The sequence below is a fragment of the Numenius arquata genome, unplaced genomic scaffold (assembly GCF_964106895.1).
Source record: "Numenius arquata unplaced genomic scaffold, bNumArq3.hap1.1 HAP1_SCAFFOLD_942, whole genome shotgun sequence".
NCBI classification, from domain to species: domain Eukaryota; kingdom Metazoa; phylum Chordata; class Aves; order Charadriiformes; family Scolopacidae; genus Numenius; species Numenius arquata.
The window spans coordinates 25,106-46,205 of NW_027414571.1; the positions used below are offsets into that span (position 1 = coordinate 25,106).

Consider the following 21,100-nt stretch of genomic DNA (forward strand, 5'->3'; position numbering starts at 1 on the left):
GATGGAGGGGATGTGGGGGGGGAAAATGGGGTGGGGGGGGAATGGGGTGGGGGGAAATGGGGGGGGAAAGGGGGATGTGGGGTGAAAGTGGGGGGGGAAAGGGGGATGTGGGGTGAAAGTGGGGGGGGAAAGGGGGATGTGGGGTGAAAGTGGGGGGGGAAAGGGGGATCGTGGGGTGAAAGTGGGGGGGATGGAGGGGATGTGGGGGGGAAATGGGGTGGGGGGGATATGGGGGATGTGGGGCAGAGGGGGATGTGGGGTGAGTAGGGGGGATGTGGGGGGGGAATGGGGGATGTGGGGCACGGGGGGGGATGTGGCGCACGGGGGGGGGGATGTGGGGTGAGTGGGGGGGGAAAGGGGGATGTGGGGTGAAAGTGGGGGGGATGGAGGGGATGTGGGGCACAGGGGGAGGATGTGGGGGGGGATGTGGGGGGGATGGAGGGGATGTGGGGCAAGGTTTGGGATGGGGGGGATGTGGGGGGGGGAGGAAGATGTGGGGCAGGGGGAGGGATGTGGGGCTGGGGGCCTCCCCAAAGTCCCCCCCCACACCCCCAGGGATGCACTTAGGACCCCCCCCCCCCCCCCCCTCAAACCCCCCAAACTCCTGCCCCACACCCCCCCAGACCCCCAACTCCTGCCCCACACCCCCACACCACCCCAAACTCCTGCCCCACACCCCCCCAGACCCCCCCAACCCCCCTCAAACCCCCCCCAAAATCCTGCCCCACACCCCCCCAGACCCCCAGCTCCTGCCCCACACCCCCCACACCCCCCCAAACTCCTGCCCCACACCCCCCCACACCCCCCCAACCCCCCTCAAAACCCCCAAACTCCTGCCCCACACCCCCCACACCCCCCAACCCTCCTCAAACCCCCCAAACTCCTGCCCCACACCCCCCAACCCTCCTCAAACCCCCCAAACTCCTGCCCCACACCCCCCCAACCCTCCTCAAACCCCCCAAACTCCTGCCCCACACCCCCCAACCCTCCTCAAACCCCCCAAACTCCTGCCCCACACCCCCAGGGACCCCCAACTCCTGCCCCACACCCCCCACACCCCCCCAAACTCCTGCCCCACACCCCCCAACCCTCCTCAAACCCCCCAAACTCCTGCCCCACACCCCCCCAGCCCCCCCTCAAAGCCCCCAAACCTTGCCCCACACCCCCAGGAACCCCCCCAGCCCCCCCAAAAACTCCCCCAGGCTGCCCTTAGGACCCCCCTAGGACCCCATACAGTCTCTCCCCCCCTCCTCCCCAGCCCCCCAAGGACCCCCCCTCCCCACACACCCCCCCCCCCACCTCCCGCAGCAGGTCCTGGTCCAGGTTGTGGCGGGCCAGTAACATCTTGCGCTTGTACTGGCGGCACTGGAGGTCGAAGTACTGGCGCTGGCGGCAGAGCAGGGCGGCCTCCTCCTCCGCCTGCAGCTGCTGCAGCGTCTCCTTCTGCCGCAGCAGCCACTCCTGGCGCTCCCGCTTAGGGGTGCTGGGGTTCTCCTGCAGCTCCTGCCCCATAGCGAGGTGGGGCAGAGTCAGGGAGGGATCCTGGGAAGGATCTGGGGGGAGTTTGGGGGAGTTTGGGGGGACTTTGGGGGAGTTTGGGGGGACTTTGGGGGCTCCCAGGGGGGATTGGGGGTCTCCTGAGGGCATTTGGGGGAACGATTGGGGTTCTCCTGCAGCTCCTGCCCCATAGCGAGGTGGGGCAGAGTCAGGGAGGGATCCCGGGAGGGATCTGGGGGGACTTAGGGGGAGTTTGGGGGGACTTTGGGGGAGTTTGGGGGCTCCCGGGGGGATTGGGGGTCTCCTGAGGGTGTTTGGGGGAAGGACTTGGGGTTCTCCTGTAGCTCCTGCCCCATAGCGAGGTGGGGCAGAGTCAGGGAGGGATCCTGGGAAGGATCTGGGGGGACTTTGGGGGAGTGTGGGGGGACTTTGGGGGCTCCCAGGGGGGATTGGGGGTCTCCTGAGAGGGTTTGGGGGAAGGATTTGGGGTTCTCCTGCAGCTCCTGCCCCATAGCGAGGTGGGGCAGAGTCAGGGAAGGGTCCCGGGAGGGATCTGGGGGGACTTAGGGGGAGTTTGGGGGGACTTTGGGGGAGTTTGGGGGGACTTTGGGGGCTCCCAGGGGGGATTGGGGGTCTCCTGGGGGGGTTTGGGGGAAGGATTTGGGGTTCTGCTGCAGCTCCTGCCCCATAGCGAGGTGGGGCAGAGTCAGGGAGAGATCCTGGGAGGGATCTGGGGGGAGTTTGGGGGAGTTTGGGGGGACTTTGGGGGAGTTTGGGGGGATTGGGGGTCTCCTGGGGGGGGTTGGGGGAAGGATTTGGGGTTCTCCTGCAGCTCCTGCCCCATAGCGAGGTGGGGCAGAGTCAGGGAGAGATCCCGGAGGGATCTGGGGGGACTTAGGGGGAGTTTGGGGGGACTTAGGGGGAGTTTGGGGGAAGGATTTGGGGTTCTCCTGCAGCTCCTGCCCCATAGCGAGGTGGGGCAGAGTCAGGGAGGGGCCGTGGGGAGGGATTTGGGGGATTGGGGGTGTCCGGGGGGGGGGTTCCCAGCCCCATAGAAGAGTTTGGGGATGCACTGGGGGGTTTGGAGGGTGTCTCTGCCCCATAGAGGGGGTGCCGGGGGGGGTTCCTGCCCCATAGGGATGTTTGGGGAAGGGGGGGGGGGGTTCAGGGAGGGTGCCAGCCCCATAGAGGAGGTCCTGCCCCATAGAGGGATTAGAGATACCCCATAAGAAGCGTATAGGGTTGCCCCTGCCCCATAGAGGTTGTGGGGTGTCCCATAAGGGACTTGGGGGGTCCCTGCCCCATAGCGGGGTTGTGGGGCGCCCCATAAGAGACTTGGGGGGCCCCTGCCCCACGAGGAGGATTCCCAGCCCATAGCGGGGGAGTCAAGAAGATATAGAGGGGGGGTCCCTGCCCCATAGAGGGGTTGGGGGGGTCCCTGCCCCATAGCGTGGTTGTGGGGCTGCCCCATAAGTGAGTTGGTGGGGGGTCCTGCCCCCACGAGGAGGATCCCAGCCCCATAGCGGGGGAGTCAGGGAGATATAGGGGGTGGTCCCTGCCCCATAGAGGGGTTGGGGGGGTCCCTGCCCCATAGAGGGGTTGTGGGGCTGCCCCATAAGTGAGTTGGGGGGGTCCCTGCCCCACGAGGAGGATCCCAGCCCCATAGCAGGGGGGGGAGCTTCAGGAAGATATAGGGGGGAGGTCCCAGCCCCATTGAAGGGGGGTGGGGGGGGGGGGGCGTATCCCAGCCCCATAGCGGGGGAGTCAGGGAGATATAGGGGGTGCATGCTGCCCCATAGAGGGGTTGGGGAGGGTCCCTGCCCCATAGCGGGGTTGTGGGGCTGCCCCATAAGAGAGTTGGGGGGGGTCCTTGCTCCACGAGGAGGATCCCAGCCCCATAGCAGGGGAGTCAAGAACATATAGGGGGGGGGTCCCTGCCCCATAGAGGGGCTGCATGCTGCCCCATAGTGGGGTTGGGGGGGGTCCCTGCCCCATAGCGTGGTTGTGGGGCTGCCCCATAAGAGACTTGGGGGGGGTCGCTGCCCCATAAGAGACTTGGGGGGGGTCCCTGCCCCACGAGGAGGATCCCAGCCCCATAGCGGGGGGAGTCAAGAAGATATAGGGGGGGGTCCCTGCCCCATAGAGGGGCTGCATGCTGCCCCATAGTGGGGTTGGGGGGGTCCCAGCCCCATAGCGGGGTTGTGGGGCTGCCCCATAAGTGAGTTGGTGGGGGTCCCTGCCCCACGAGGAGGATCCCAGCCCCATAGCGGGGGGGGGGAGCTTCAGGAAGATATAGGAGGGAGGTTCCCAGCCCCATTGAAGGGGGGTGGGGGGGGGCGTATCCCAGCCCCATAGCGGGGTTGTGGGGCGCCCCATAAGAGACTTGGGGGGGGTCTCTGCTCCACGAGGAGGATCCCAGCCCCATAGCGGGGGAGTCAAGAAGATATAGAGGGGGGTCCCTGCCCCATAGAGGGGCTCCATGCTGCCCCATAGTGGGGTTGGGGGGGGTCCCTGCCCCATAGCGTGGTTGTGGGGCTGCCCCATAAGAGACTTGGGGGGGGTCCTTGCTCCATGAGGAGGATCCCAGCCCCATAGTGGGGGAGTCAAGAAGATATAGGGGGTGGTCCCTGCCCCATAGAGGGGTTGGGGAGGGTCCCTGCCCCATAGAGGGGTTGGGGAGGGTCCCTGCCCCATAGCGGGGTTGTGGGGCTGCCCCATAAGTGAGTTGGGGGGGGTCCCTGCCCCATAGAGGGGGGGGTCTCTGCTCCACGAGGAGGATCCCAGCCCCATAGCGAGGGAGTCAGGGAGATATAGGGGGGGGGTCCCTGCCCCATAGAGGGGTTGGGGAGGGTCCCTGCCCCATAGCGTGGTTGTGGGGCTGCCCCATAAGTGAGTTGGGGGGGTCCCTGCCCCATAGAGCGGGGGGTCCCTGCCCCACGAGGAGGATCCCAGCCCCATAGCGGGGGGGGGGGAGATTCAGGAAGATATAGGGGGGAAGGTCCCAGCCCCATTGAAGGGGGGTGTGTGTGGGGGGGGGGGCGTATCCCAGCCCCATAGCGTGGTTGTGGGGCTGCCCCATAGTGCGTGGGGCGTTTCCTCACCTCCTTGAGCTGCTCCTTGCGCAGTTTGTACTGGCGCCGCTGGGCCTCCAGCAGGTTGCCCAGTTCCTTCTTCTGCTGGCCCAGGATGTGCTGCTGGAACTTCTTCTCCTCCCCCAGAGCCACCTTGGCCTGTGAAGGGGGGGGGGGGGGAGAAGGGGAGGGGCCAGAGGGGGCGTGGTCAGACAAGGCCCCGCCCACACAGGCCCCTCCCAACCTCCTCCCCCCCCCCCCCCCCAGCCTATGCCCCTTAGGGAGGCACTAGGCAGTGAAGCCCCGCCCCCTTTTATTTGTTTGCTTAGGACACGCCCCCTTGTGCCGTAGGACACGCCCCCGTTGGGATGACCACGCCCACGAGGCTTGGCTCCGCCCACAAGGCTTGGCCCCGCCCCTAAATGTCATCCCCCCCCAGGTCTATACCCCATAGGAAAGCACTAGCCCTACATTTAGCCCCGCCCCCTCATACCTCAGGACACGCCCCCTAGTGCCTTAGGACACGCCCCTATTGGGATGACCACGCCCCCGAGGCTTGGCTCCGCCCACAAGGCTTGGCCCCGCCCCTAAATGTCATCCCCCTCCCAGTCTATAACCCATAGGAAAGCACTAGCCCTACATTTAGCCCCGCCCCCTCGTACCTCAGGACACGCCCCCTCGTGCGGTAGGACACGCCCCCGTTGGGATGACCACGCCCCCGAGGCATGGCTCCGCCCACAAGGCTTGGCCCCGCCCCTAAGTGTCATCCCCCCCCCGGTCTATACCCCATAGGAAAACACTAGCCCTACGTTTAGCCCCGCCCCCTAGTGCCTTAGGACACGCCCCTATTGGGGTGACCACGCCCCCGAGGCTTGGCCCCGCCCACAAGGCTTGGCCCCGCCCCTAAGTGTCATCCCCCCCCAGGTCTATACCCCATAGGAAAGCACTAGCCCTACATTTAGCCCCGCCCCCTCGTACCTCAGGACACGCCCCCTAGTGCCTTAGGACACGCCCCCGTTGGGATGACCACGCCCCCTAGGCTTGGCTCCGCCCACAAGTCCTGGCCCCGCCCCCTAAGCCCTGCCCCAGTCTGTAGCCCATAGGGAAGCCCTGGGCTGTGAAGAAGCCCCGCCCCCTTTCGCCTTAGGACACGCCCACACGAGGAGTGACCACGCCCCCAAGGCATGGCCCCGCCCCCGAAGGATTGACACCCCCCCCGCCCCTTCCCCAGACCCCGCCCCATTAAGCCCCTCCCACCTCCTGCACTCTCCCGGCCACCTCCGGGGCACTGGGGCTCCCCAAGCCCCGCCCCCTCCCCAAACCCCGCCCCCTCCCCAAGCCCCTCCCACATGACCACACCCTCCTAAGCCCCTCCCACCCCTCCTAAGCCCCTCCCACCTCCATCCTCATGACCTCCTGGTCACCTTCTCCCCCTTGACGTTCCTCAAACCCCACGGTCTTCTCCAACCACCACCACCTTAAGCTCCTCCCACCCCAAGCCCCTCCCACCCCAAGCCCCTCCCACCCCAACCACGCCCTCCTAAGCCCCTCCCACCCCTCCTAAGCCCCTCCCACCTCCATCTCCATGACCTCCTGGTCACCTTCTCCCCCTTGACGTTCCTCAAACCCCACGGTCTTCTCCAACCACCACCATCTTAAGCTCCTCCCACCCCAAGCCCCTCCCACCCCAACCACGCCCTCCTAAGCCCCTCCCACGTCCTCCTAAGCCCCCTTCCCCTCCTCCTTCTCAAAGATAGCCTGGTGCCTCCCGGTCACCTTCTCCCCCTTGACGTTCCTCAAACCCCACGGTCTTCTCCAACCACCACCACCATCTTAAGCTCCTCCCACCCCAAGCCCCTCCCACCCCAACCACGCCCTCCTAAGCCCCTCCCACGTCCTCCTAAGCCCCTCCCACGCCCTCCTAAGCCCCCTTCCCCACCTCCTTCTCGAAGATGGCCTGGTGCCTCCTGGCCAGTTTCTCGGCTTCGGCGGCGGCTGCCGCCCGTTGGTTCTCCAGTTCCCGTTCCAGTCGGAACTGGTGGTCCTCCAGTTCGGCCCTCAGACGGGTCTCCAAGCCCAGGAGCTGCTTCTGGTGTTGGCGTCTCATGCGTTGGTACCCGCTGAGCTGCTCCCGAAGGGCCGCCTCCCGTTCCCGCGCCCTCTGCTGCCGCGTCACCGAGGAGGCCGTGCGGATGGTGGAGAAGTGGTGGGGGAGGGGGCGGGGGGAGGGGCGGCGGCGAGGGGGAGGGGGCGGGGGGGGAGGGGGTGGCGGGGGAGGGTGGTGGGGTGGGGGGGAAGGGGAAGGAGGGGGGTCGTAGAGGCCGTCGGGGGGCTGTAAAGGAGGGGTGGAGAACGTCAAGAACCTTCGGGGTGGTGGAACTCCATCGGGACGTTGCCGGAGTGGGGGATATCAATGGGCTGCCCCACGGTGATGGACCCCCATAGCGACCTCCCCAGGGTGGTGGACCCCCATAATGACCTCCCCAGGGTGGTGGACCCCCATAGCGACCTCCTCAGGGTGGTGGATCTCAATGGGATCTCCCCATGGTGACTCTCAATGGGGTTTCCTTATAGCGCTGAACCCACATCAGGTGGGGTGGGGGGACCTCAATGGGCTGCCCCATGGTGGTGGACCCCCATAGCGACCTCCCCAGGGTGGTGGACCCCCATAATGACCTCCCCAGGTGGTGGATCTCAATAGGATCTCCCCACGGTGACTCTCAATGGGGCTTCCTTATAGTGCTGGACCCACATCAGGACGTTCCCCGAGGTAGGGGGCCTCAATGGGCTGCCCCACGGCGGTGGACCCCCATAGCGACCTCCCCAGGGTGGTGGACCCCCATAATGACCTTCCTACGGTGATGGACCCCCATAATGATCTCCCCACGGTGGTGGATCTCAATGGGATCTCCCCATGGTGACTCTCAATGGGGTTTCCTTATAGTGCTGGACCCACATCAGGTGGGGTGGGGGGACCTCAATGGGCTGCCCCACGGTGGTGGACCCCCATAGCAACCTCCCCAGGGTGGTGGACCCCCATAATGACCTCCCCACGGTGGTGGATCTCAATAGGATCTCCCCATGGTGACTCTCAATGGGGCTTCCTTATAGTGCTGGACCCACATCAGGACGTTCCCCAAGGTACGGGGCCTCAATGGGCTGCCCCACGGCAGTGGACCCCCATAGCGACCTCCCCAGGGTGGTGGACCCCCACAATGACCTTCCTACGGTGATGGACCCCCATAATGATCTCCCCACGGTGGTGGATCTCAATGGGATCTCCCCACGGTGACTCTCAATGGGGTTTCCTTATAGTGCTGGACCCACATCAGGTGGGGTGGGGGGGCCTCAATGGGCTGCCCCATGGCGGTGGACCCCCATAGCGACCTCCCCAGGGTGGTGGACCCCCATAACGACCTCCCCAGGGTGATGGATTTCAACGGGTTCTCCTCATGGTGGATCTCAGCAAGGTTTCCTCATGGTGGTGGAACCCCATTGGGACGTCCCCGGGGTGGGGGGCCTTAGTGGGGCTGCCCCATGGAGGTGAACCCTCATAACAACCTCCACAAGGTGGTGACCCCCCATCAGGACCTCCCCACGGTGGTGGCCCCACATCCTAAACCTTCCCCAGATGGTAGAACCCCCATCGGAACCTCTCTATGGTGGTGGCCCCCCATCAGGACGTCCCCAGGGTGGTGGCCCCACATGGGGAACCTCCCCACGGTGGTGGCCCCACACCTCAGAATCTCCCCCCATGGTGGTGGCCCCCCATCGGGACGTCCCCAGGGTGGTGGTTCCCCATCGGGACCTCCCCCCGGTGGTGGCCCCCCATCCCTACGTCCCCCTTGAACCCAACTTACGGGCAACCGATGGATGACGGAGCTGTTGGAGGTGACCGTGTGTTCCCCCTCCTGCATCATGGCCAACTGGGGACCTTCTTCTTCCTCATCCTCCTCATCCTCCTCGTCTTCTTCATCGTCTTCCTCCACCTCCTCCTCCTCCTCAGAAGGGTCGGCCAAACTGTTGACGCTGCTGCTCTGGCTGGAGGCGCTGATGGACATGCTGGGGACCGAGTGGCTGCTCTCCATGCTCCCCACCGTCCCCGCCCGCGGCAGGAAGGGCTCCACCTCCTGGAGGGGGGGACAAGGGGGAGGAAGGGGACATCAGGGAGGTGACACGGGGACGAGGGGACCTCAGGTTGGGCAAGAACATGGAGAAGAACCGTGAAGATCAAGGAGAACCCGGAAGACGTTGCACGGAGGTCAATCAGAACCTCAAAAGACGTTCCACGGAAATCAATGGGACCTCAGAGATGTCCCATCTCTGGTGGGACGAACCTCAGGGAGGTGACACGGGGACAAGGGGACCCCAGGTTGGGACGAAGATGTGGAGAAGAACCATGGAGATCAACAAGAACCTCAAAGATGTTCCACGGAGGTCAACCAGAACCTTAGAGATGTTCCACTGGGGTCAACTGGAGTCAAGGTGGGACGTGGGGATGGGCCACGGAGGTCAAGGAGGACCTCGTGGAGGGGACACGGTGACAAGGGGACCCCAGGTTAGGACAAGGACATGAAGCAGGAGATCAACAAGAACCTCAAAGATGTTCCACGGAGGTCAACCAGAACCTTAGAGACATTCCACCGGGGTCAACTGGAATCAAGGTGGGACGTGGGGATGGGCCAGGGAGGTCAAGGAGAACCTCAAAGGGACAGTGGGGACCTCAAGGAGGTGACACGGGGACAAAGGGACCTCACGTTGCTCGAGAACATGGAGAGGAACCACCAAGTTCAACCACAACCTGGGACATGTTCTATGGAGATCAACCAGAACCTCAGAGATGTTCCGTTGGGGTCAACTGGAGTCAAGGTGGGACGTGGGGATGGGCCACGGAGGTCAAGGAGGACCTCGTGGAGGGGACACGGTGACAAGGGGACCCCAGGTTGGGACGAGGACATGGACAGGAAGCAGGAGATCAACAAGAACCTCAAAGATGTTCCACGGAGGTCAACCAGAACCTTAGAGACGTTCCACCGGGGTCAACTGGAATCAAGGTGGGACGTGGGGATGGGCCAGGGAGGTCAAGGAGAACCTCAAAGGGACAGTGGGGACCTCAAGGAGGTGACACGGGGACAAAGGGACCTCACGTTGCTCGAGAACATGGAGAGGAACCACCAAGTTCAACCACAACCTGGGAGATGTTCCATGGAGATCAACCAGAACCTCAGAGATGTTCCACTGGGGTCAACTGGAGTCAAGGTGGGACGTAGAGATGGGCCACGGAGGTCACCTCATGGAGGTGACACAGGGGTGTGCAAAACCCCAGGAAACCATAAAGGACTTCAAGGATGTCCCACGGTGGTGGAGAAGACCCCCAAAACCTCAAGAACCCCATGAGAACCTTCCGGGGCAGTCACCAAGACCCCAGGAGGTGACAGAGGGGACGCGGGGACGTGCCACCAGGATGGAGAAGACCCCAGGAGGTGAGAGGGAGATCTCGCGGGGGTGGAGAAGACCTCAGGAGGTGACAAGGAATCTCAGGAACGTCCCAAGATGGTGGAGAAGAAGCCAAGAACCTCAGGAGAACCTTCAGTGAGGGTCACCGAGACCCCAGGAGGTGACAGAGGGGACACGGGGACGTGCCACCAGGACGGAGAAGACCCCAGGAGGTGACAGGGAGATCTCGCGGGGGTGGAGAAGACCTCAGGAGGTGACAGGGAGATCTCGCGGGGGTGGAGAAGACCTCAGGAGGTGACAAGGAACCTCAGGAACATCCCAAGATGGTGGAGAAGAAGCCAAGAACCTCAGGAGAACCTTCAGTGAGGGTCACCGAGACCCCAGGAGGTGACAGAGGGGACACGGGGACGTGCCACCAGGACGGAGAAGACCCCAGGAGGTGACAGGGAGATCTCGCGGGGGTGGAGAAGACCTCAGGAGGTGACAAGGAACCTCAGGAACGTCTCAAGATGGTGGAAAAGAAGCCAAGAACCTCAGGAGAACCTTCCGTGAGGGTCACCGAGACCCCAGGAGGTGACAGAGGGGACGCGGGGACGTGCCACCAGGATGGAGAAGACCCCAGGAGGTGACAAGGAACCTCAGGAACGTCCCAAGATGGTGGAGAAGAAGCCAAGAACCTCAGGAGAACCTTCCGTGAGGGTCACCGAGACCCCAGGAGGTGACAGAGGGGACACGGGGATGTGCCACCAGGATGGAGAAGACCCCAGGAGGTGACAAGGAACCTCAGGAACGTCCCAAGATGGTGGAGAAGAAGCCAAGAACCTCAGGAGAACCTTCAGTGAGGGTCACCGAGACCCCAGGAGGTGACAGAGGGGACGCGGGGACGTGCCACCAGGATGGAGAAGACCCCAGGAGGTGACAGGGAGATCTCGCGGGGGTGGAGAAGACCCCAGGAGGTGACAAGGAACCTCAGGAACGTCCCAAGATGGTGGAGAAGAAGCCAAGAACCTCAGGAGAACCTTCCGTGAGGGTCACCGAGACCCCAGGAGGTGACAGAGGGGACGTGCCACCAGGATGGAGAAGACCCCAGGAGGTGACAAGGAACCTCAGGAACGTCCCAAGATGGTGGAGAAGAAGGCAAGAACCTCAGGAGAACCTTCCGTGAGGGTCACCGAGACCCCAGGAGGTGACAGAGGGGACACGGGGACGTGCCACCAGGATGGAGAAGACCCCAGGAGATGACAGGGAGATCTCGCAGGGGTGGAGAAGACCCCAGGAGGTGACAAGGAACCTCAGGAACGTCCCAAGATGGTGGAGAAGAAGCCAAGAACCTCAGGAGAACCTTCAGTGAGGGTCACCGAGACCCCAGGAGGTGACAGAGGGGACGCGGGGACGTGCCACCAGGACGGAGAAGACCCCAGGAGGTGACAGGGAGATCTCGCGGGGGTGGAGAAGACCTCAGGAGGTGACAAGGAACCTCAGGAACGTCCCAAGATGGTGGAGAAGAAGCCAAGAACCTCAGGAGAACCTTCCGTGAAGGTCACCGAGACCCCAAGAGGTGACAGAGGGGACGCGGGGACGTGCCACCAGGATGGAGAAGACCCCAGGAGGTGACAAGGAACCTCAGGAACGTCCCAAGATGGTGGAGAAGAAGCCAAGAACCTCAGGAGAACCTTCCGTGAGGGTCACCGAGACCCCAGGAGGTGACAGAGGGGACACGGGGACGTGCCACCAGGATGGAGAAGACCCCAGGAGGTGACAAGGAACCTCAGGAACGTCCCAAGATGGTGGAGAAGAAGCCAAGAACCTCAGGAGAACCTTCCGTGAGGGTCACCGAGACCCCAAGAGGTGACACGGGGACGTCCCCGAGGGATTGGGGGGGGGGGGGGGACCGAAAAGGACCTTCCTCACCTCCTCTTCCTCGCCAGGATCGGGTCCGTTGGGGGCTTCCTGGAAGAGGATCTTCTTCATTTTCCGATACTGGAGATTGTCCAACTCCCGGACGGCGTCTTTGGTCCTTTGGATGAGGTCCAACACCACCCTCTGGGGACGTTCTCGGAGCAGGAACCGATGCTGAGAAGGGACAAAAAGGGGGGGTCCTCAAAATCGGGGACATCTCCCGACGTATCGTGTCCCCACCCCTGAACCCCGGGTGACCTCGATGACGTCACCAAAAAGTTTTACCTTAAGGAGAACTTCGGAGGTGGGACGATCCTGCGGGATCTTCTGAAGACACGAATCGACGAAATTCCGGAAATATTCCGACCTACCGCCCGCAATCCATCCGTCGTCCCATAATTAAAAGAAGTTATGGGGTCTAAGGGGTCTGCCCCACATATCTAGGGCGGACCCACGCGTCCCGGAAAGAAACCGGGCGACCGGGGAGAAGGTTTTATTTTTGATTGGTCGGCGGAAGGATCTCACCAGTGATTGGCCTGAAGAACGGGAGACTCGTTCTGCGCTATGTGGTATAAGGCACTCATCGCGTTCATGTTGAAAAGGGGGGGCTTCCTCTCCGCTGTGGGGCCAAAAAAACTTAGGGGGCGGCGCCGTGGGGCTCAGCCCCATAAGTACCTCAACCTCCCACCCCCCCAAGTCCTCACCCAATTCGATGCAGGTGATGCCCAAAGACCAGACGTCGGCTTTGCCGTCGTATTGTCCCTCGTCCATGGCCAGGATGACTTCGGGGGCCATCCTATGGGGCAGGGAGAAAGGGAGGGGGGGGTTAGAAACATCCCCCCCCCCCCACACACACACACACGCTATGGGGCTGAGCCCCACAAGTGGTGGCCCCGCTCACCAGTAAGGGGTCCCCACGAAGGAGTTGGCCGGGGCCACGATGGAGGCGGAGCCGAAGTCCCCCAGTTTCACCTGCCCCGGCTCCGTCAGCAGGATGTTGCCGGCCTTGACGTCTCTGTGGGGCAGAGATGTGGGGCAGGGATCAGTGGGGCAGGGGAGGGGGAGCGGGGGGAGACAAAGGGGGGATCAGTGGGGCAGAGATGCGGGACAAGGAGCAGTGGGGCAGGGATAGGCGGAGGTGATCAGTGGGGTGGGACATGTGGGGCAGGGATGGGAGGAGGTGATCAGTGGGGCAGGGATCAGTGGGGCAGAGGAGGGGGAGCGGGGGGAGACAAAGGGGGGATCAGTGGGGCAGAGATGTGAAACAGGGATCAGTGGGGCAGAGGAGGGGGAGCGGTGGGAGACAAAGGGGGGATCAGTGGGGCAGAGATGTGAGACAGGGATCAGTGGGGCGGGATCCGTGGGGCAGGGATGGGAGGAGGTGATCAGTGGGGTGGGACCAGTGGGGCAGGGATGTGGGGCAGGGATCAGTGGGGCAGAGGAGGAGGAGCGGGGGGAGCGGTGGGAGACAAAGGGGGGATCAGTGGGGCAGAGATGTGAAACAGGGATCAGTGGGGCGGGATCCGTGGGGCAGGGATGGGAGGACGTGATCAGTGGGGTGGGACATGTGGGGCAGGGATGTGGGGCAGGGATCAGTGGGGCAGAGCAGGGGGAGCGGGGGGAGCGGTGGGAGACAAAGGGGGGATCAGTGGGGCAGAGATGTGGGACAAGGAGCAGTGGGGCAGGGATAGGCGGAGGTGATCAGTGGGGTGGGACATGTGGGGCAGGGATGTGGGGCAGGGATGTGGGGCAGAGGAGGGGAAGCGGTGGGAGACAAAGCGGGGATCAGTGGGGCAGAGATGTGGGACAGGGATCAGTGGGGCAGGGATAGGAGGAGGTGATCAGTGGGGTGGGACATGTGGGGCAGGGATGTGGGGCAGGGATGTGGGGCAGGGATCAGTGGGGCAGAGGAGAGGGAGCGGGGGGAGCGGTGGGAGACAAAGGGGGGATCAGTGGGGCAGAGATGTGAAACAGGGATCAGTGGGGTGGGATCCGTGGGGCAGGGATGGGAGGAGGTGATCAGTGGGGTGGGACATGTGGGGCAGGGATGTGGGGCAGGGATGTGGGGCAGGGATGTGGGGCAGGGGTGGGAGACAAAGGGGGGATCAGTGGGGCAGAGATGCGGGACAAGGAGCAGTGGGGCAGGGATAGGTGGAGGTGATCAGTGGGGTGGGACATGTGGGGCAGGGATCAGTGGGGCAGGGATCAGTGGGGCAGAGGACAGGGATCGGGGGGAGTGGTGGGGGACAAAGGGGGGATCAGTGGGGCAGAGATGTGGGGCAGGGATCAGTGGGGCAGAGGAGGGGGAGCGGGGGGAGACAAAGGGGGGATCAGTGGGGCAGAGATGGAGGACAAGGAGCAGTGGGGCAGGGATAGGCGGAGGTGATCGGTGGGACATGTGGGGCAGGGATGTGGGGCAGGGATGTGGGGCAGGGATGTGGGGCAGGGATGTGGGGCAGGGATCAGTGGGGCAGGGATCAGTGGGGCAGAGGAGGGGGAGCGGTGAGAGACAAAGGGGGGATCAGTGGGGCAGAGATGGAGGACAAGGAGCAGTGGGGCAGGGATAGGCGGAGGTGATCAGTGGGGTGGGACATGTGGGGCAGGGATGTGGGGCAGGGATCAGTGGGGTGGGACCAGTGGGGCAGGGATGTGGGGCAGGGATCAGTGGGGCAGAGGAGGGAGACAAAGGGGGGATCAGTGGGGCAGAGATGGAGGACAAGGAGCAGTGGGGCAGGGATAGGTGGAGGTGATCAGTGGGGTGGGACATGTGGGGCAGGGATGTGGGGCAGGGATCAGTGGGGCAGAGGAGGGGGAGCGGGGGGAGACAAAGGGGGGATCAGTGGGGCAGAGATGTGGGGCAGAGATCAGTGGGGCGGGATGGGAAGAGATGATCAATGGGGTGGGATCAGTGGGGCAGAAAACGGCAATCAGTGGGGCAGCTATGGGGCAAAGCGTACCTGGGGTGCGCTATGGGGCAGCCATGGGGCATGCTATGGGGCAGGCTATGGGGCAGAGAGAGCCCGGGACGCGCTATGGGGCAGGCTATGGGGCAGAGAGAGCCCGGGGCGCGCTATGGGGCAGCCCAATCCCAAAGGAAACTATGGGGCTACGTGAGCCATCGGTGCGCCGTGGGGCAGGAGAAGCAGAGAGCGCCCGGGGTGCGTTATGGGGCAGCCGTGGGGTGCGCTATGGGGCAGGCTATGGGGCAGAGAGAGCCCGGGACGCGCTATAGGGCAGGCTATGGGGCAGAGAGAGCCCGGGGCGCGCTATGGGGCAGCCCAATCCCAAAGCAAACTATGGGGCTACGTGAGCCATCGGCGCGCCGTGGGGCAGGAGAAGCAGAGAGCACCCGGGGTGCGCTATGGGGCAGGCTATGGGGCACGCTATGGGGCAAGCTATGGGGCAGAGAGAGCCCGGGACGCGCTATGGGGCAGGCTATGGGGCAGAGAGAGCCCGGGGCGCACTATGGGGCTACGTGAGCCATCGGTGTGCCGTGGGGCAGGAGAAGCAGAGAGCACCCGGGGTGCGCTATGGGGCAGGCTATGGGGCACGCTATGGGGCAAGCTATGGGGCAGAGAGAGCCGGGGGCGCGCTATGGGGCAGCCCAATCCCAAAGGAAACTATGGGGCTACGTGAGCCATCGGCGCGCCGTGGGGCAGGAGAAGCAGAGAGCGCCCGGGGTGCGCTATGGGGCAGGCTATGGGGCACGCTATGGGGCACGCTATGGGGCACGCTATGGGGCAGAGAGAGCCCGGGGCGCGCTATGGGGCAGCCCAATCCCAAAGGAAACTATGGGGCTACGTGAGCCATCGGCGCGCCGTGGGGCAGGAGAAGCAGAGAGCACCCGGGGTGCGCTATGGGGCAGGCTATGGGGCAGGCTATGGGGCAAGCTATGGGGCAGAGAGAGCCCGGGGCGCGCTATGGGGCAGGCTATGGGGCAGAGAGAGCCCGGGACGCGCTATGGGGCAGCCCAATCCCAAAGGAAACTATGGGGCTACGTGAGCCATCGGTGCGCCGTGGGGCAGGAGAAGCAGAGAGCACCCGGGGTGCGCTATGGGGCAGGCTATGGGGCACGCTATGGGGCAGGCTATGGGGCAGGCTATGGGGCAGAGAGAGCCCGGGACGCGCTATGGGGCAGGCTATGGGGCAGAGAGAGCCCGGGACGCGCTATGGGGCAGCCCAATCCCAAAGGAAACTATGGGGCTACGTGAGCCATCGGCGCGCCGTGGGGCAGGAGAAGCAGAGAGCACCCGGGGTGCGCTATGGGGCAGCCGTGAGGCACGCTATGGGGCAGGCTATGGGGCAGGCTATGGGGCAGAGAGAGCCCGGGACGCGCTATGGGGCAGGCTATGGGGCAGAGAGAGCCCGGGACGCGCTATGGGGCAGCCCAATCCCAAAGGAAACTATGGGGCTACGTGAGCCATCGGCGCGCCGTGGGGCAGGAGAAGCAGAGAGCACCCGGGGTGCGCTATGGGGCAGGCTATGGGGCACGCTATGGGGCAGGCTATGGGGCAGGCTATGGGGCAGAGAGAGCCCGGGACGCGCTATGGGGCAGGCTATGGGGCAGAGAGAGCCCGGGGCGCGCTATGGGGCTACGTGAGCCATCGGCGCGCCGTGGGGCAGGAGAAGCAGAGAGCACCCGGGGTGCGCTATGGGGCAGGCTATGGGGCAGGCTATGGGGCAGGCTATGGGACAGAGAGAGCCCGGGACGCGCTATGGGGCAGCCCAATCCCAAAGGAAACTATGGGGCTACGTGAGCCATCGGCGCGCCGTGGGGCAGGAGAAGCAGAGAGCACCCGGGGTGCGCTATGGGGCAGCCGTGAGGCACGCTATGGGGCAGGCTATGGGGCAGGCTATGGGGCAGGCACCTGTGGATCATGTTGTGGGCGTGGAGATAGGCCAGGCCCTGCAGCGCCCCGTGGGTGATGGCCGCGATCTCCACCTCCTGCAGCGGCTTCTTGTGCACTTGGGGGGCAGAGAAATGGGGTGGAGAAAATCTATGGGGCGCCCCACGGCGCTGCCCCATAGCTCCGCCCCACGGCTCTGCCCCACGGCGCCCGGACTCACCCTCCAGCAGGTCGGAAGCCGAGCCCAAGCAATACTCCATGGCCAGCTAAGGAGAGAAGAGTCAGCCCCATAGCTGCCCCACAAGTCCTGCCGTGGGGCAGCCCCACAGCAGGCTATGGGGCGCTCCCTGCCCCACATCTACCTGCCCCCTAAACCTAGCCGTGGGGCGGCTCCTGCCCCACATGAGGTCCCACCGCGAGCTCTCACCCACTCCACAGCCCGGTTATGGGTCCAGTGACCCCCAACTGCAGCCTGCCCCACACGTGTGGGTCTCCACACTCCCCTGCCCCACATCTGTGGGTCCCGACGCCCCCCTGCCCCACACATGTGGGTCCCAAACCCCATCTCTGTGCCCCAAAGCCCCCCAAAACCCCATCTATAAACACCAACACCCCCCCCAAACCCCATCTGTGGGTCCCGACACCCCTCTGCCCCACATCTGTGGGTCCCGACGCCTCCCTGCCCCACATCTGTGGGTCCCGACGCCCCCCTGCCCCACATCTGTGGGTCCCAAACCCCATCTCTGTGCCCCAAAGCCCCCCAAAACCCCATCTATAAACACCAACACCCCCCCCCAAAACCTCATCTGTGGGTCCCGACATTCCCCTGCCCCACATCTGTGGGTTCCGACGCCCCCCTGCCCCACATCTGTGGGTCCCGACGCCCCCCCGCCCCACACATGTGGGTCCCAAACCCCATGTCTGTGCCCCAAAGCCCCCCAAAACCCCATCTATAAACACCAACCGCCCCCCCAAAACCTCATCTGTGGGTCCCGACACCCCTCTGCCCCACATCTGTGGGTCCCAACATCCCCCTGCCCCACATCTGTGGGTCCCGATGCCCCCCCGCCCCACATCTGTGGGTCCCAAACCCCATCTCTGTGCCCCAAAGCCCCCCAAAACCCCATCTATAAACACCAACCGCCCCCCCAAAACCCCATCTGTGGGTCCCGACACCCCTCTGCCCCACATCTGTGGGTCCCGACGCCCCCCTGCCCCACATCTGTGGGTCCCGACGCCCCCCCGCCCCACATCTGTGGGTCCCAAACCCCATCTCTGTGCCCCAAAGCCCCCCAAAACCCCATCTATAAACACCAACCGCCCCCCCAAAACCCCATCTGTGGGTCCCGACATCCCCCTGCCCCACATCTGTGGGTCCCGACGCCCCCCTGCCCCACATCTGTGGGTCCCGACGCCCCCCTGCCCCACATCTGTGGGTCCCAAACCCCATCTCTGTGCCCCAAAGCCCCCCAAAACCCCATCTATAAACACCAACACCCCCCCCAAACCCCATCTGTGGCTCCCGCCCCCTCTCTGCCCCACATCTATGGGTCCCGCTCCCCCCCTCTGCCCCACATCTGTGGGTCCCGACGCCCCCCCGCCCCACACATGTGGGTCCCAAACCCCATCTCTGTGCCCCAAAGCCCCCCAAAACCCCATCTATAAACACCAACACCCCCCCCAAACCCCATCTGTGGCTCCCGCCCCCTCTCTGCCCCACATCTATGGGTCCCGACATCCCCCTGCCCCACATCTGTGGGTCCCGACGCCTCCCTGCCCCACACGTGGGTCCCAAACCCCATCTCTGTGCCCCAAAGCCCCCCAAAACCCCATGTATAAACACCAACTGCCCGCCCAAAACCCCGTCTGTGGGTCCCGCCCCCTCTCTGCCCCACATCTATGGGTCCCGCTCCCCCTCTCCGCCCCACACTTATGGGTCGGGCTCACCCAGGCGGTGTGCTCCCGCAGGTAACAACCCTTGTACTCGATGGTGTTGGGGTGCCGCAGCTTCTGCAGGAACTTCACCTCCTTGATGATGTCCTGCCACTTCTGTGGGGCACGAAACGGGTTATGGGGCAGGAAAGGGGCCGTGAAGATGTGGGGCAGCCCCCCAAGTAACACCCCCCCCCGGCCCCACACGTATCCTCACCTCGTTAGATTGTTTCCCGCTGTAGGACATCTTCTTAATTGCCACCACTTCGTTAGTGCGCATATCCCGCGCCTGGAAGGGGGGGGGGGGAAAATGTGTGGGGCGGAAGGAAAAGACTTATGGGGCGACTTATGGGGCGGAACTTGGGGGGCAGGACTCACGAAATAAACGGCCCCGAAGCTGCCGTGGCCGATCTCCCGCAGGTCCCCGAAGAGTTTTTCGGGATCTTCCTTAAAAAAAAGCTCGGCCACTTCGGGATCCTTCAAGCTGCCGGCGCGAGCGTTGGAGGGCATGGCGGCTGCGGGACCCATAGATTCCGTGGGGCAGGGTCGGGGTGGGGGTCTAGGCTCCGCCCCATAAGTAGCAGAAAGGACCCGGGGGCCGGTTTCTGCCCCATAAGTGAGCCAAACCCTACCCCGTAAGCGGTAGAGGGGACACGGGGTCCACGCTCTGCCCCATAAGTGACCCAAGAGTCCACGCTCTGCCCCATAAGTGACCCAGGCCCTGCCCCATAAGTGACCCAGGGACCCAGGAGCCAGTTTCTGCCCCATAAGTGAGCCAAACCCTGCCCCATAAGCGGTAGAGGAGACACAGCATCCAGGGTCTGCCCCATAAGTGACCCGAGAGTCCACGCTCTGCCCCATAAGTGACCCAGGCCCTGCCCCATAAGTAGCAGAAAGGACCCGGGGGCCAGCTTCTGCCCCATAAGTGAGCCAAACCCTACCCCGTAAGCGGTAGAGGGGACACGGGGTCCATGCTCTGCCCCATAAGTGACCCAAGAGTCCACGCTCTGCCCCATAAGTGACCCAGGGACCCAGGCCCTGCCCCATAAGTGACCCAAGACTCCACGCTCTGCCCCATAAGTGACCCAGGCCCTGCCCCATAAGTGACCCAGGGACCCAGGCTCTGCCCCATAAGTAGCAGAAAGGACCCAGGGGCCAGCTTCTGCCCCATAAGTGAGCCAAACCCTGCCCCATAAGCGGTAGAGGGGACACGGGGTCCATGCTCTGCCCCATAAGTGACCCAAGAGTCCACGCTCTGCCCCATAAGTGAGCCAAGACTCCACGCTCTGCCCCATAAGTGACCCAGGGACCCAGGCCCTGCCCCATAAGTAGCAGAAAGGACCCAGGGGCCAGCTTCTGCCCCATAAGTGAGCCAAACCCTGCCCCATAAGCGGTAGAGGGGACACGGGGTCCAGACTCTGCCCCATAAGTGACCCAAGACTCCACGCTCTGCCCCATAAGTGACCCAGGCCCTGCCCCATAAGTGACCCAGGGACCCAGGCTCTGCCCCACAAATCATCCACACCCTGCCCCATAAGTAGCAGAAAGGACCCAGGGTCCCAGTTCTGCCCCACAAATGACCCAGGCTCTGCCCCATAAGCAGTAGAGGGGACACAGGATCCAGGGTCTGCCCCATAAGTGACCCAAGAGTCCACGCTCTGCCCCATAAGTGACCCAGGCCCTGCCCCATAAGTGACCCAGGGACCCAGGCCCTGCCCCATAAGTAGCAGAAAGGACCCGGGGGCCAGCTTCTGCCCCATAAGTGAGCCAAACCCTGCCCCATAAGCGGTAGAGGGGACACAGCATCCAGACTCTGCCCCACAAGTGACCCAAGAGTCCACGCTCTGCCCCATAAGTGACCCAGGGACCCAGGCCCTGCCCCATAAGTGACCCAGGGACCCAGGCTCTGCCCCATAAGTAGCAGAAAGGACCCAGGGGCCAGCTTCTGCCCCATAAGTGAGCCAAACCCTGCCCCATAAGCGGTAGAGGGGACACGGGGTCCACGCTCTGCCCCCATAAGTGACCCAAGAGTCCACGCTCTGCCCCATAAGTGACCCAAGAGTCCACGCTCTGCCCCATAAGTGACCCAGGCAGCCAGGCTCTGCCCCACAAATCATCCACACCCTGCCCCATAAGTAACAAAAAGGACCCAGGGTCCCAGTTCTGCCCCACAAACGACCCAGGCTCTGCCCCATAAGTGGTAGAGGGGGACACGGGGTCCAGGGTCTGCCCCATAAGTGACCCAAGAGTCCACACTCTGCCCCATAAGTGACCCAGGGACCCAGGCCCTGCCCCATAAGTAGCAGAAAGGACCCAGGGGCCAGCTTCTGCCCCATAAGTGAGCCAAACCCTGCCCCATAAGCGGTAGAGGGGACACGGGGTTCAGACTCTGCCCCA

At 64.0% G+C, this 21,100-nt stretch overlaps 1 protein-coding gene across 1 annotated transcript in view; it reads right to left on the minus strand.

Moving 5' to 3' along the window:
• The window catches only part of TAOK2 (TAO kinase 2), a 33,591-nt gene extending 14,378 nt beyond the window's left edge, over positions 1–19,213 (minus strand). The window contains 14 exon segments of the mRNA XM_074167209.1: positions 1,300–1,503; positions 4,599–4,727; positions 6,508–6,900; positions 8,429–8,698; positions 11,937–12,098; positions 12,210–12,291; positions 12,450–12,543; positions 12,629–12,720; positions 12,826–12,939; positions 16,793–16,889; positions 16,992–17,037; positions 18,719–18,820; positions 18,921–18,992; positions 19,082–19,213. Of these exon segments, the coding sequence (XP_074023310.1) occupies positions 1,300–1,503; positions 4,599–4,727; positions 6,508–6,900; positions 8,429–8,698; positions 11,937–12,098; positions 12,210–12,291; positions 12,450–12,543; positions 12,629–12,720; positions 12,826–12,939; positions 16,793–16,889; positions 16,992–17,037; positions 18,719–18,820; positions 18,921–18,992; positions 19,082–19,213 (1,989 nt within the window).
• Positions 19,214–21,100: the final 1,887 nt, after the last annotated feature.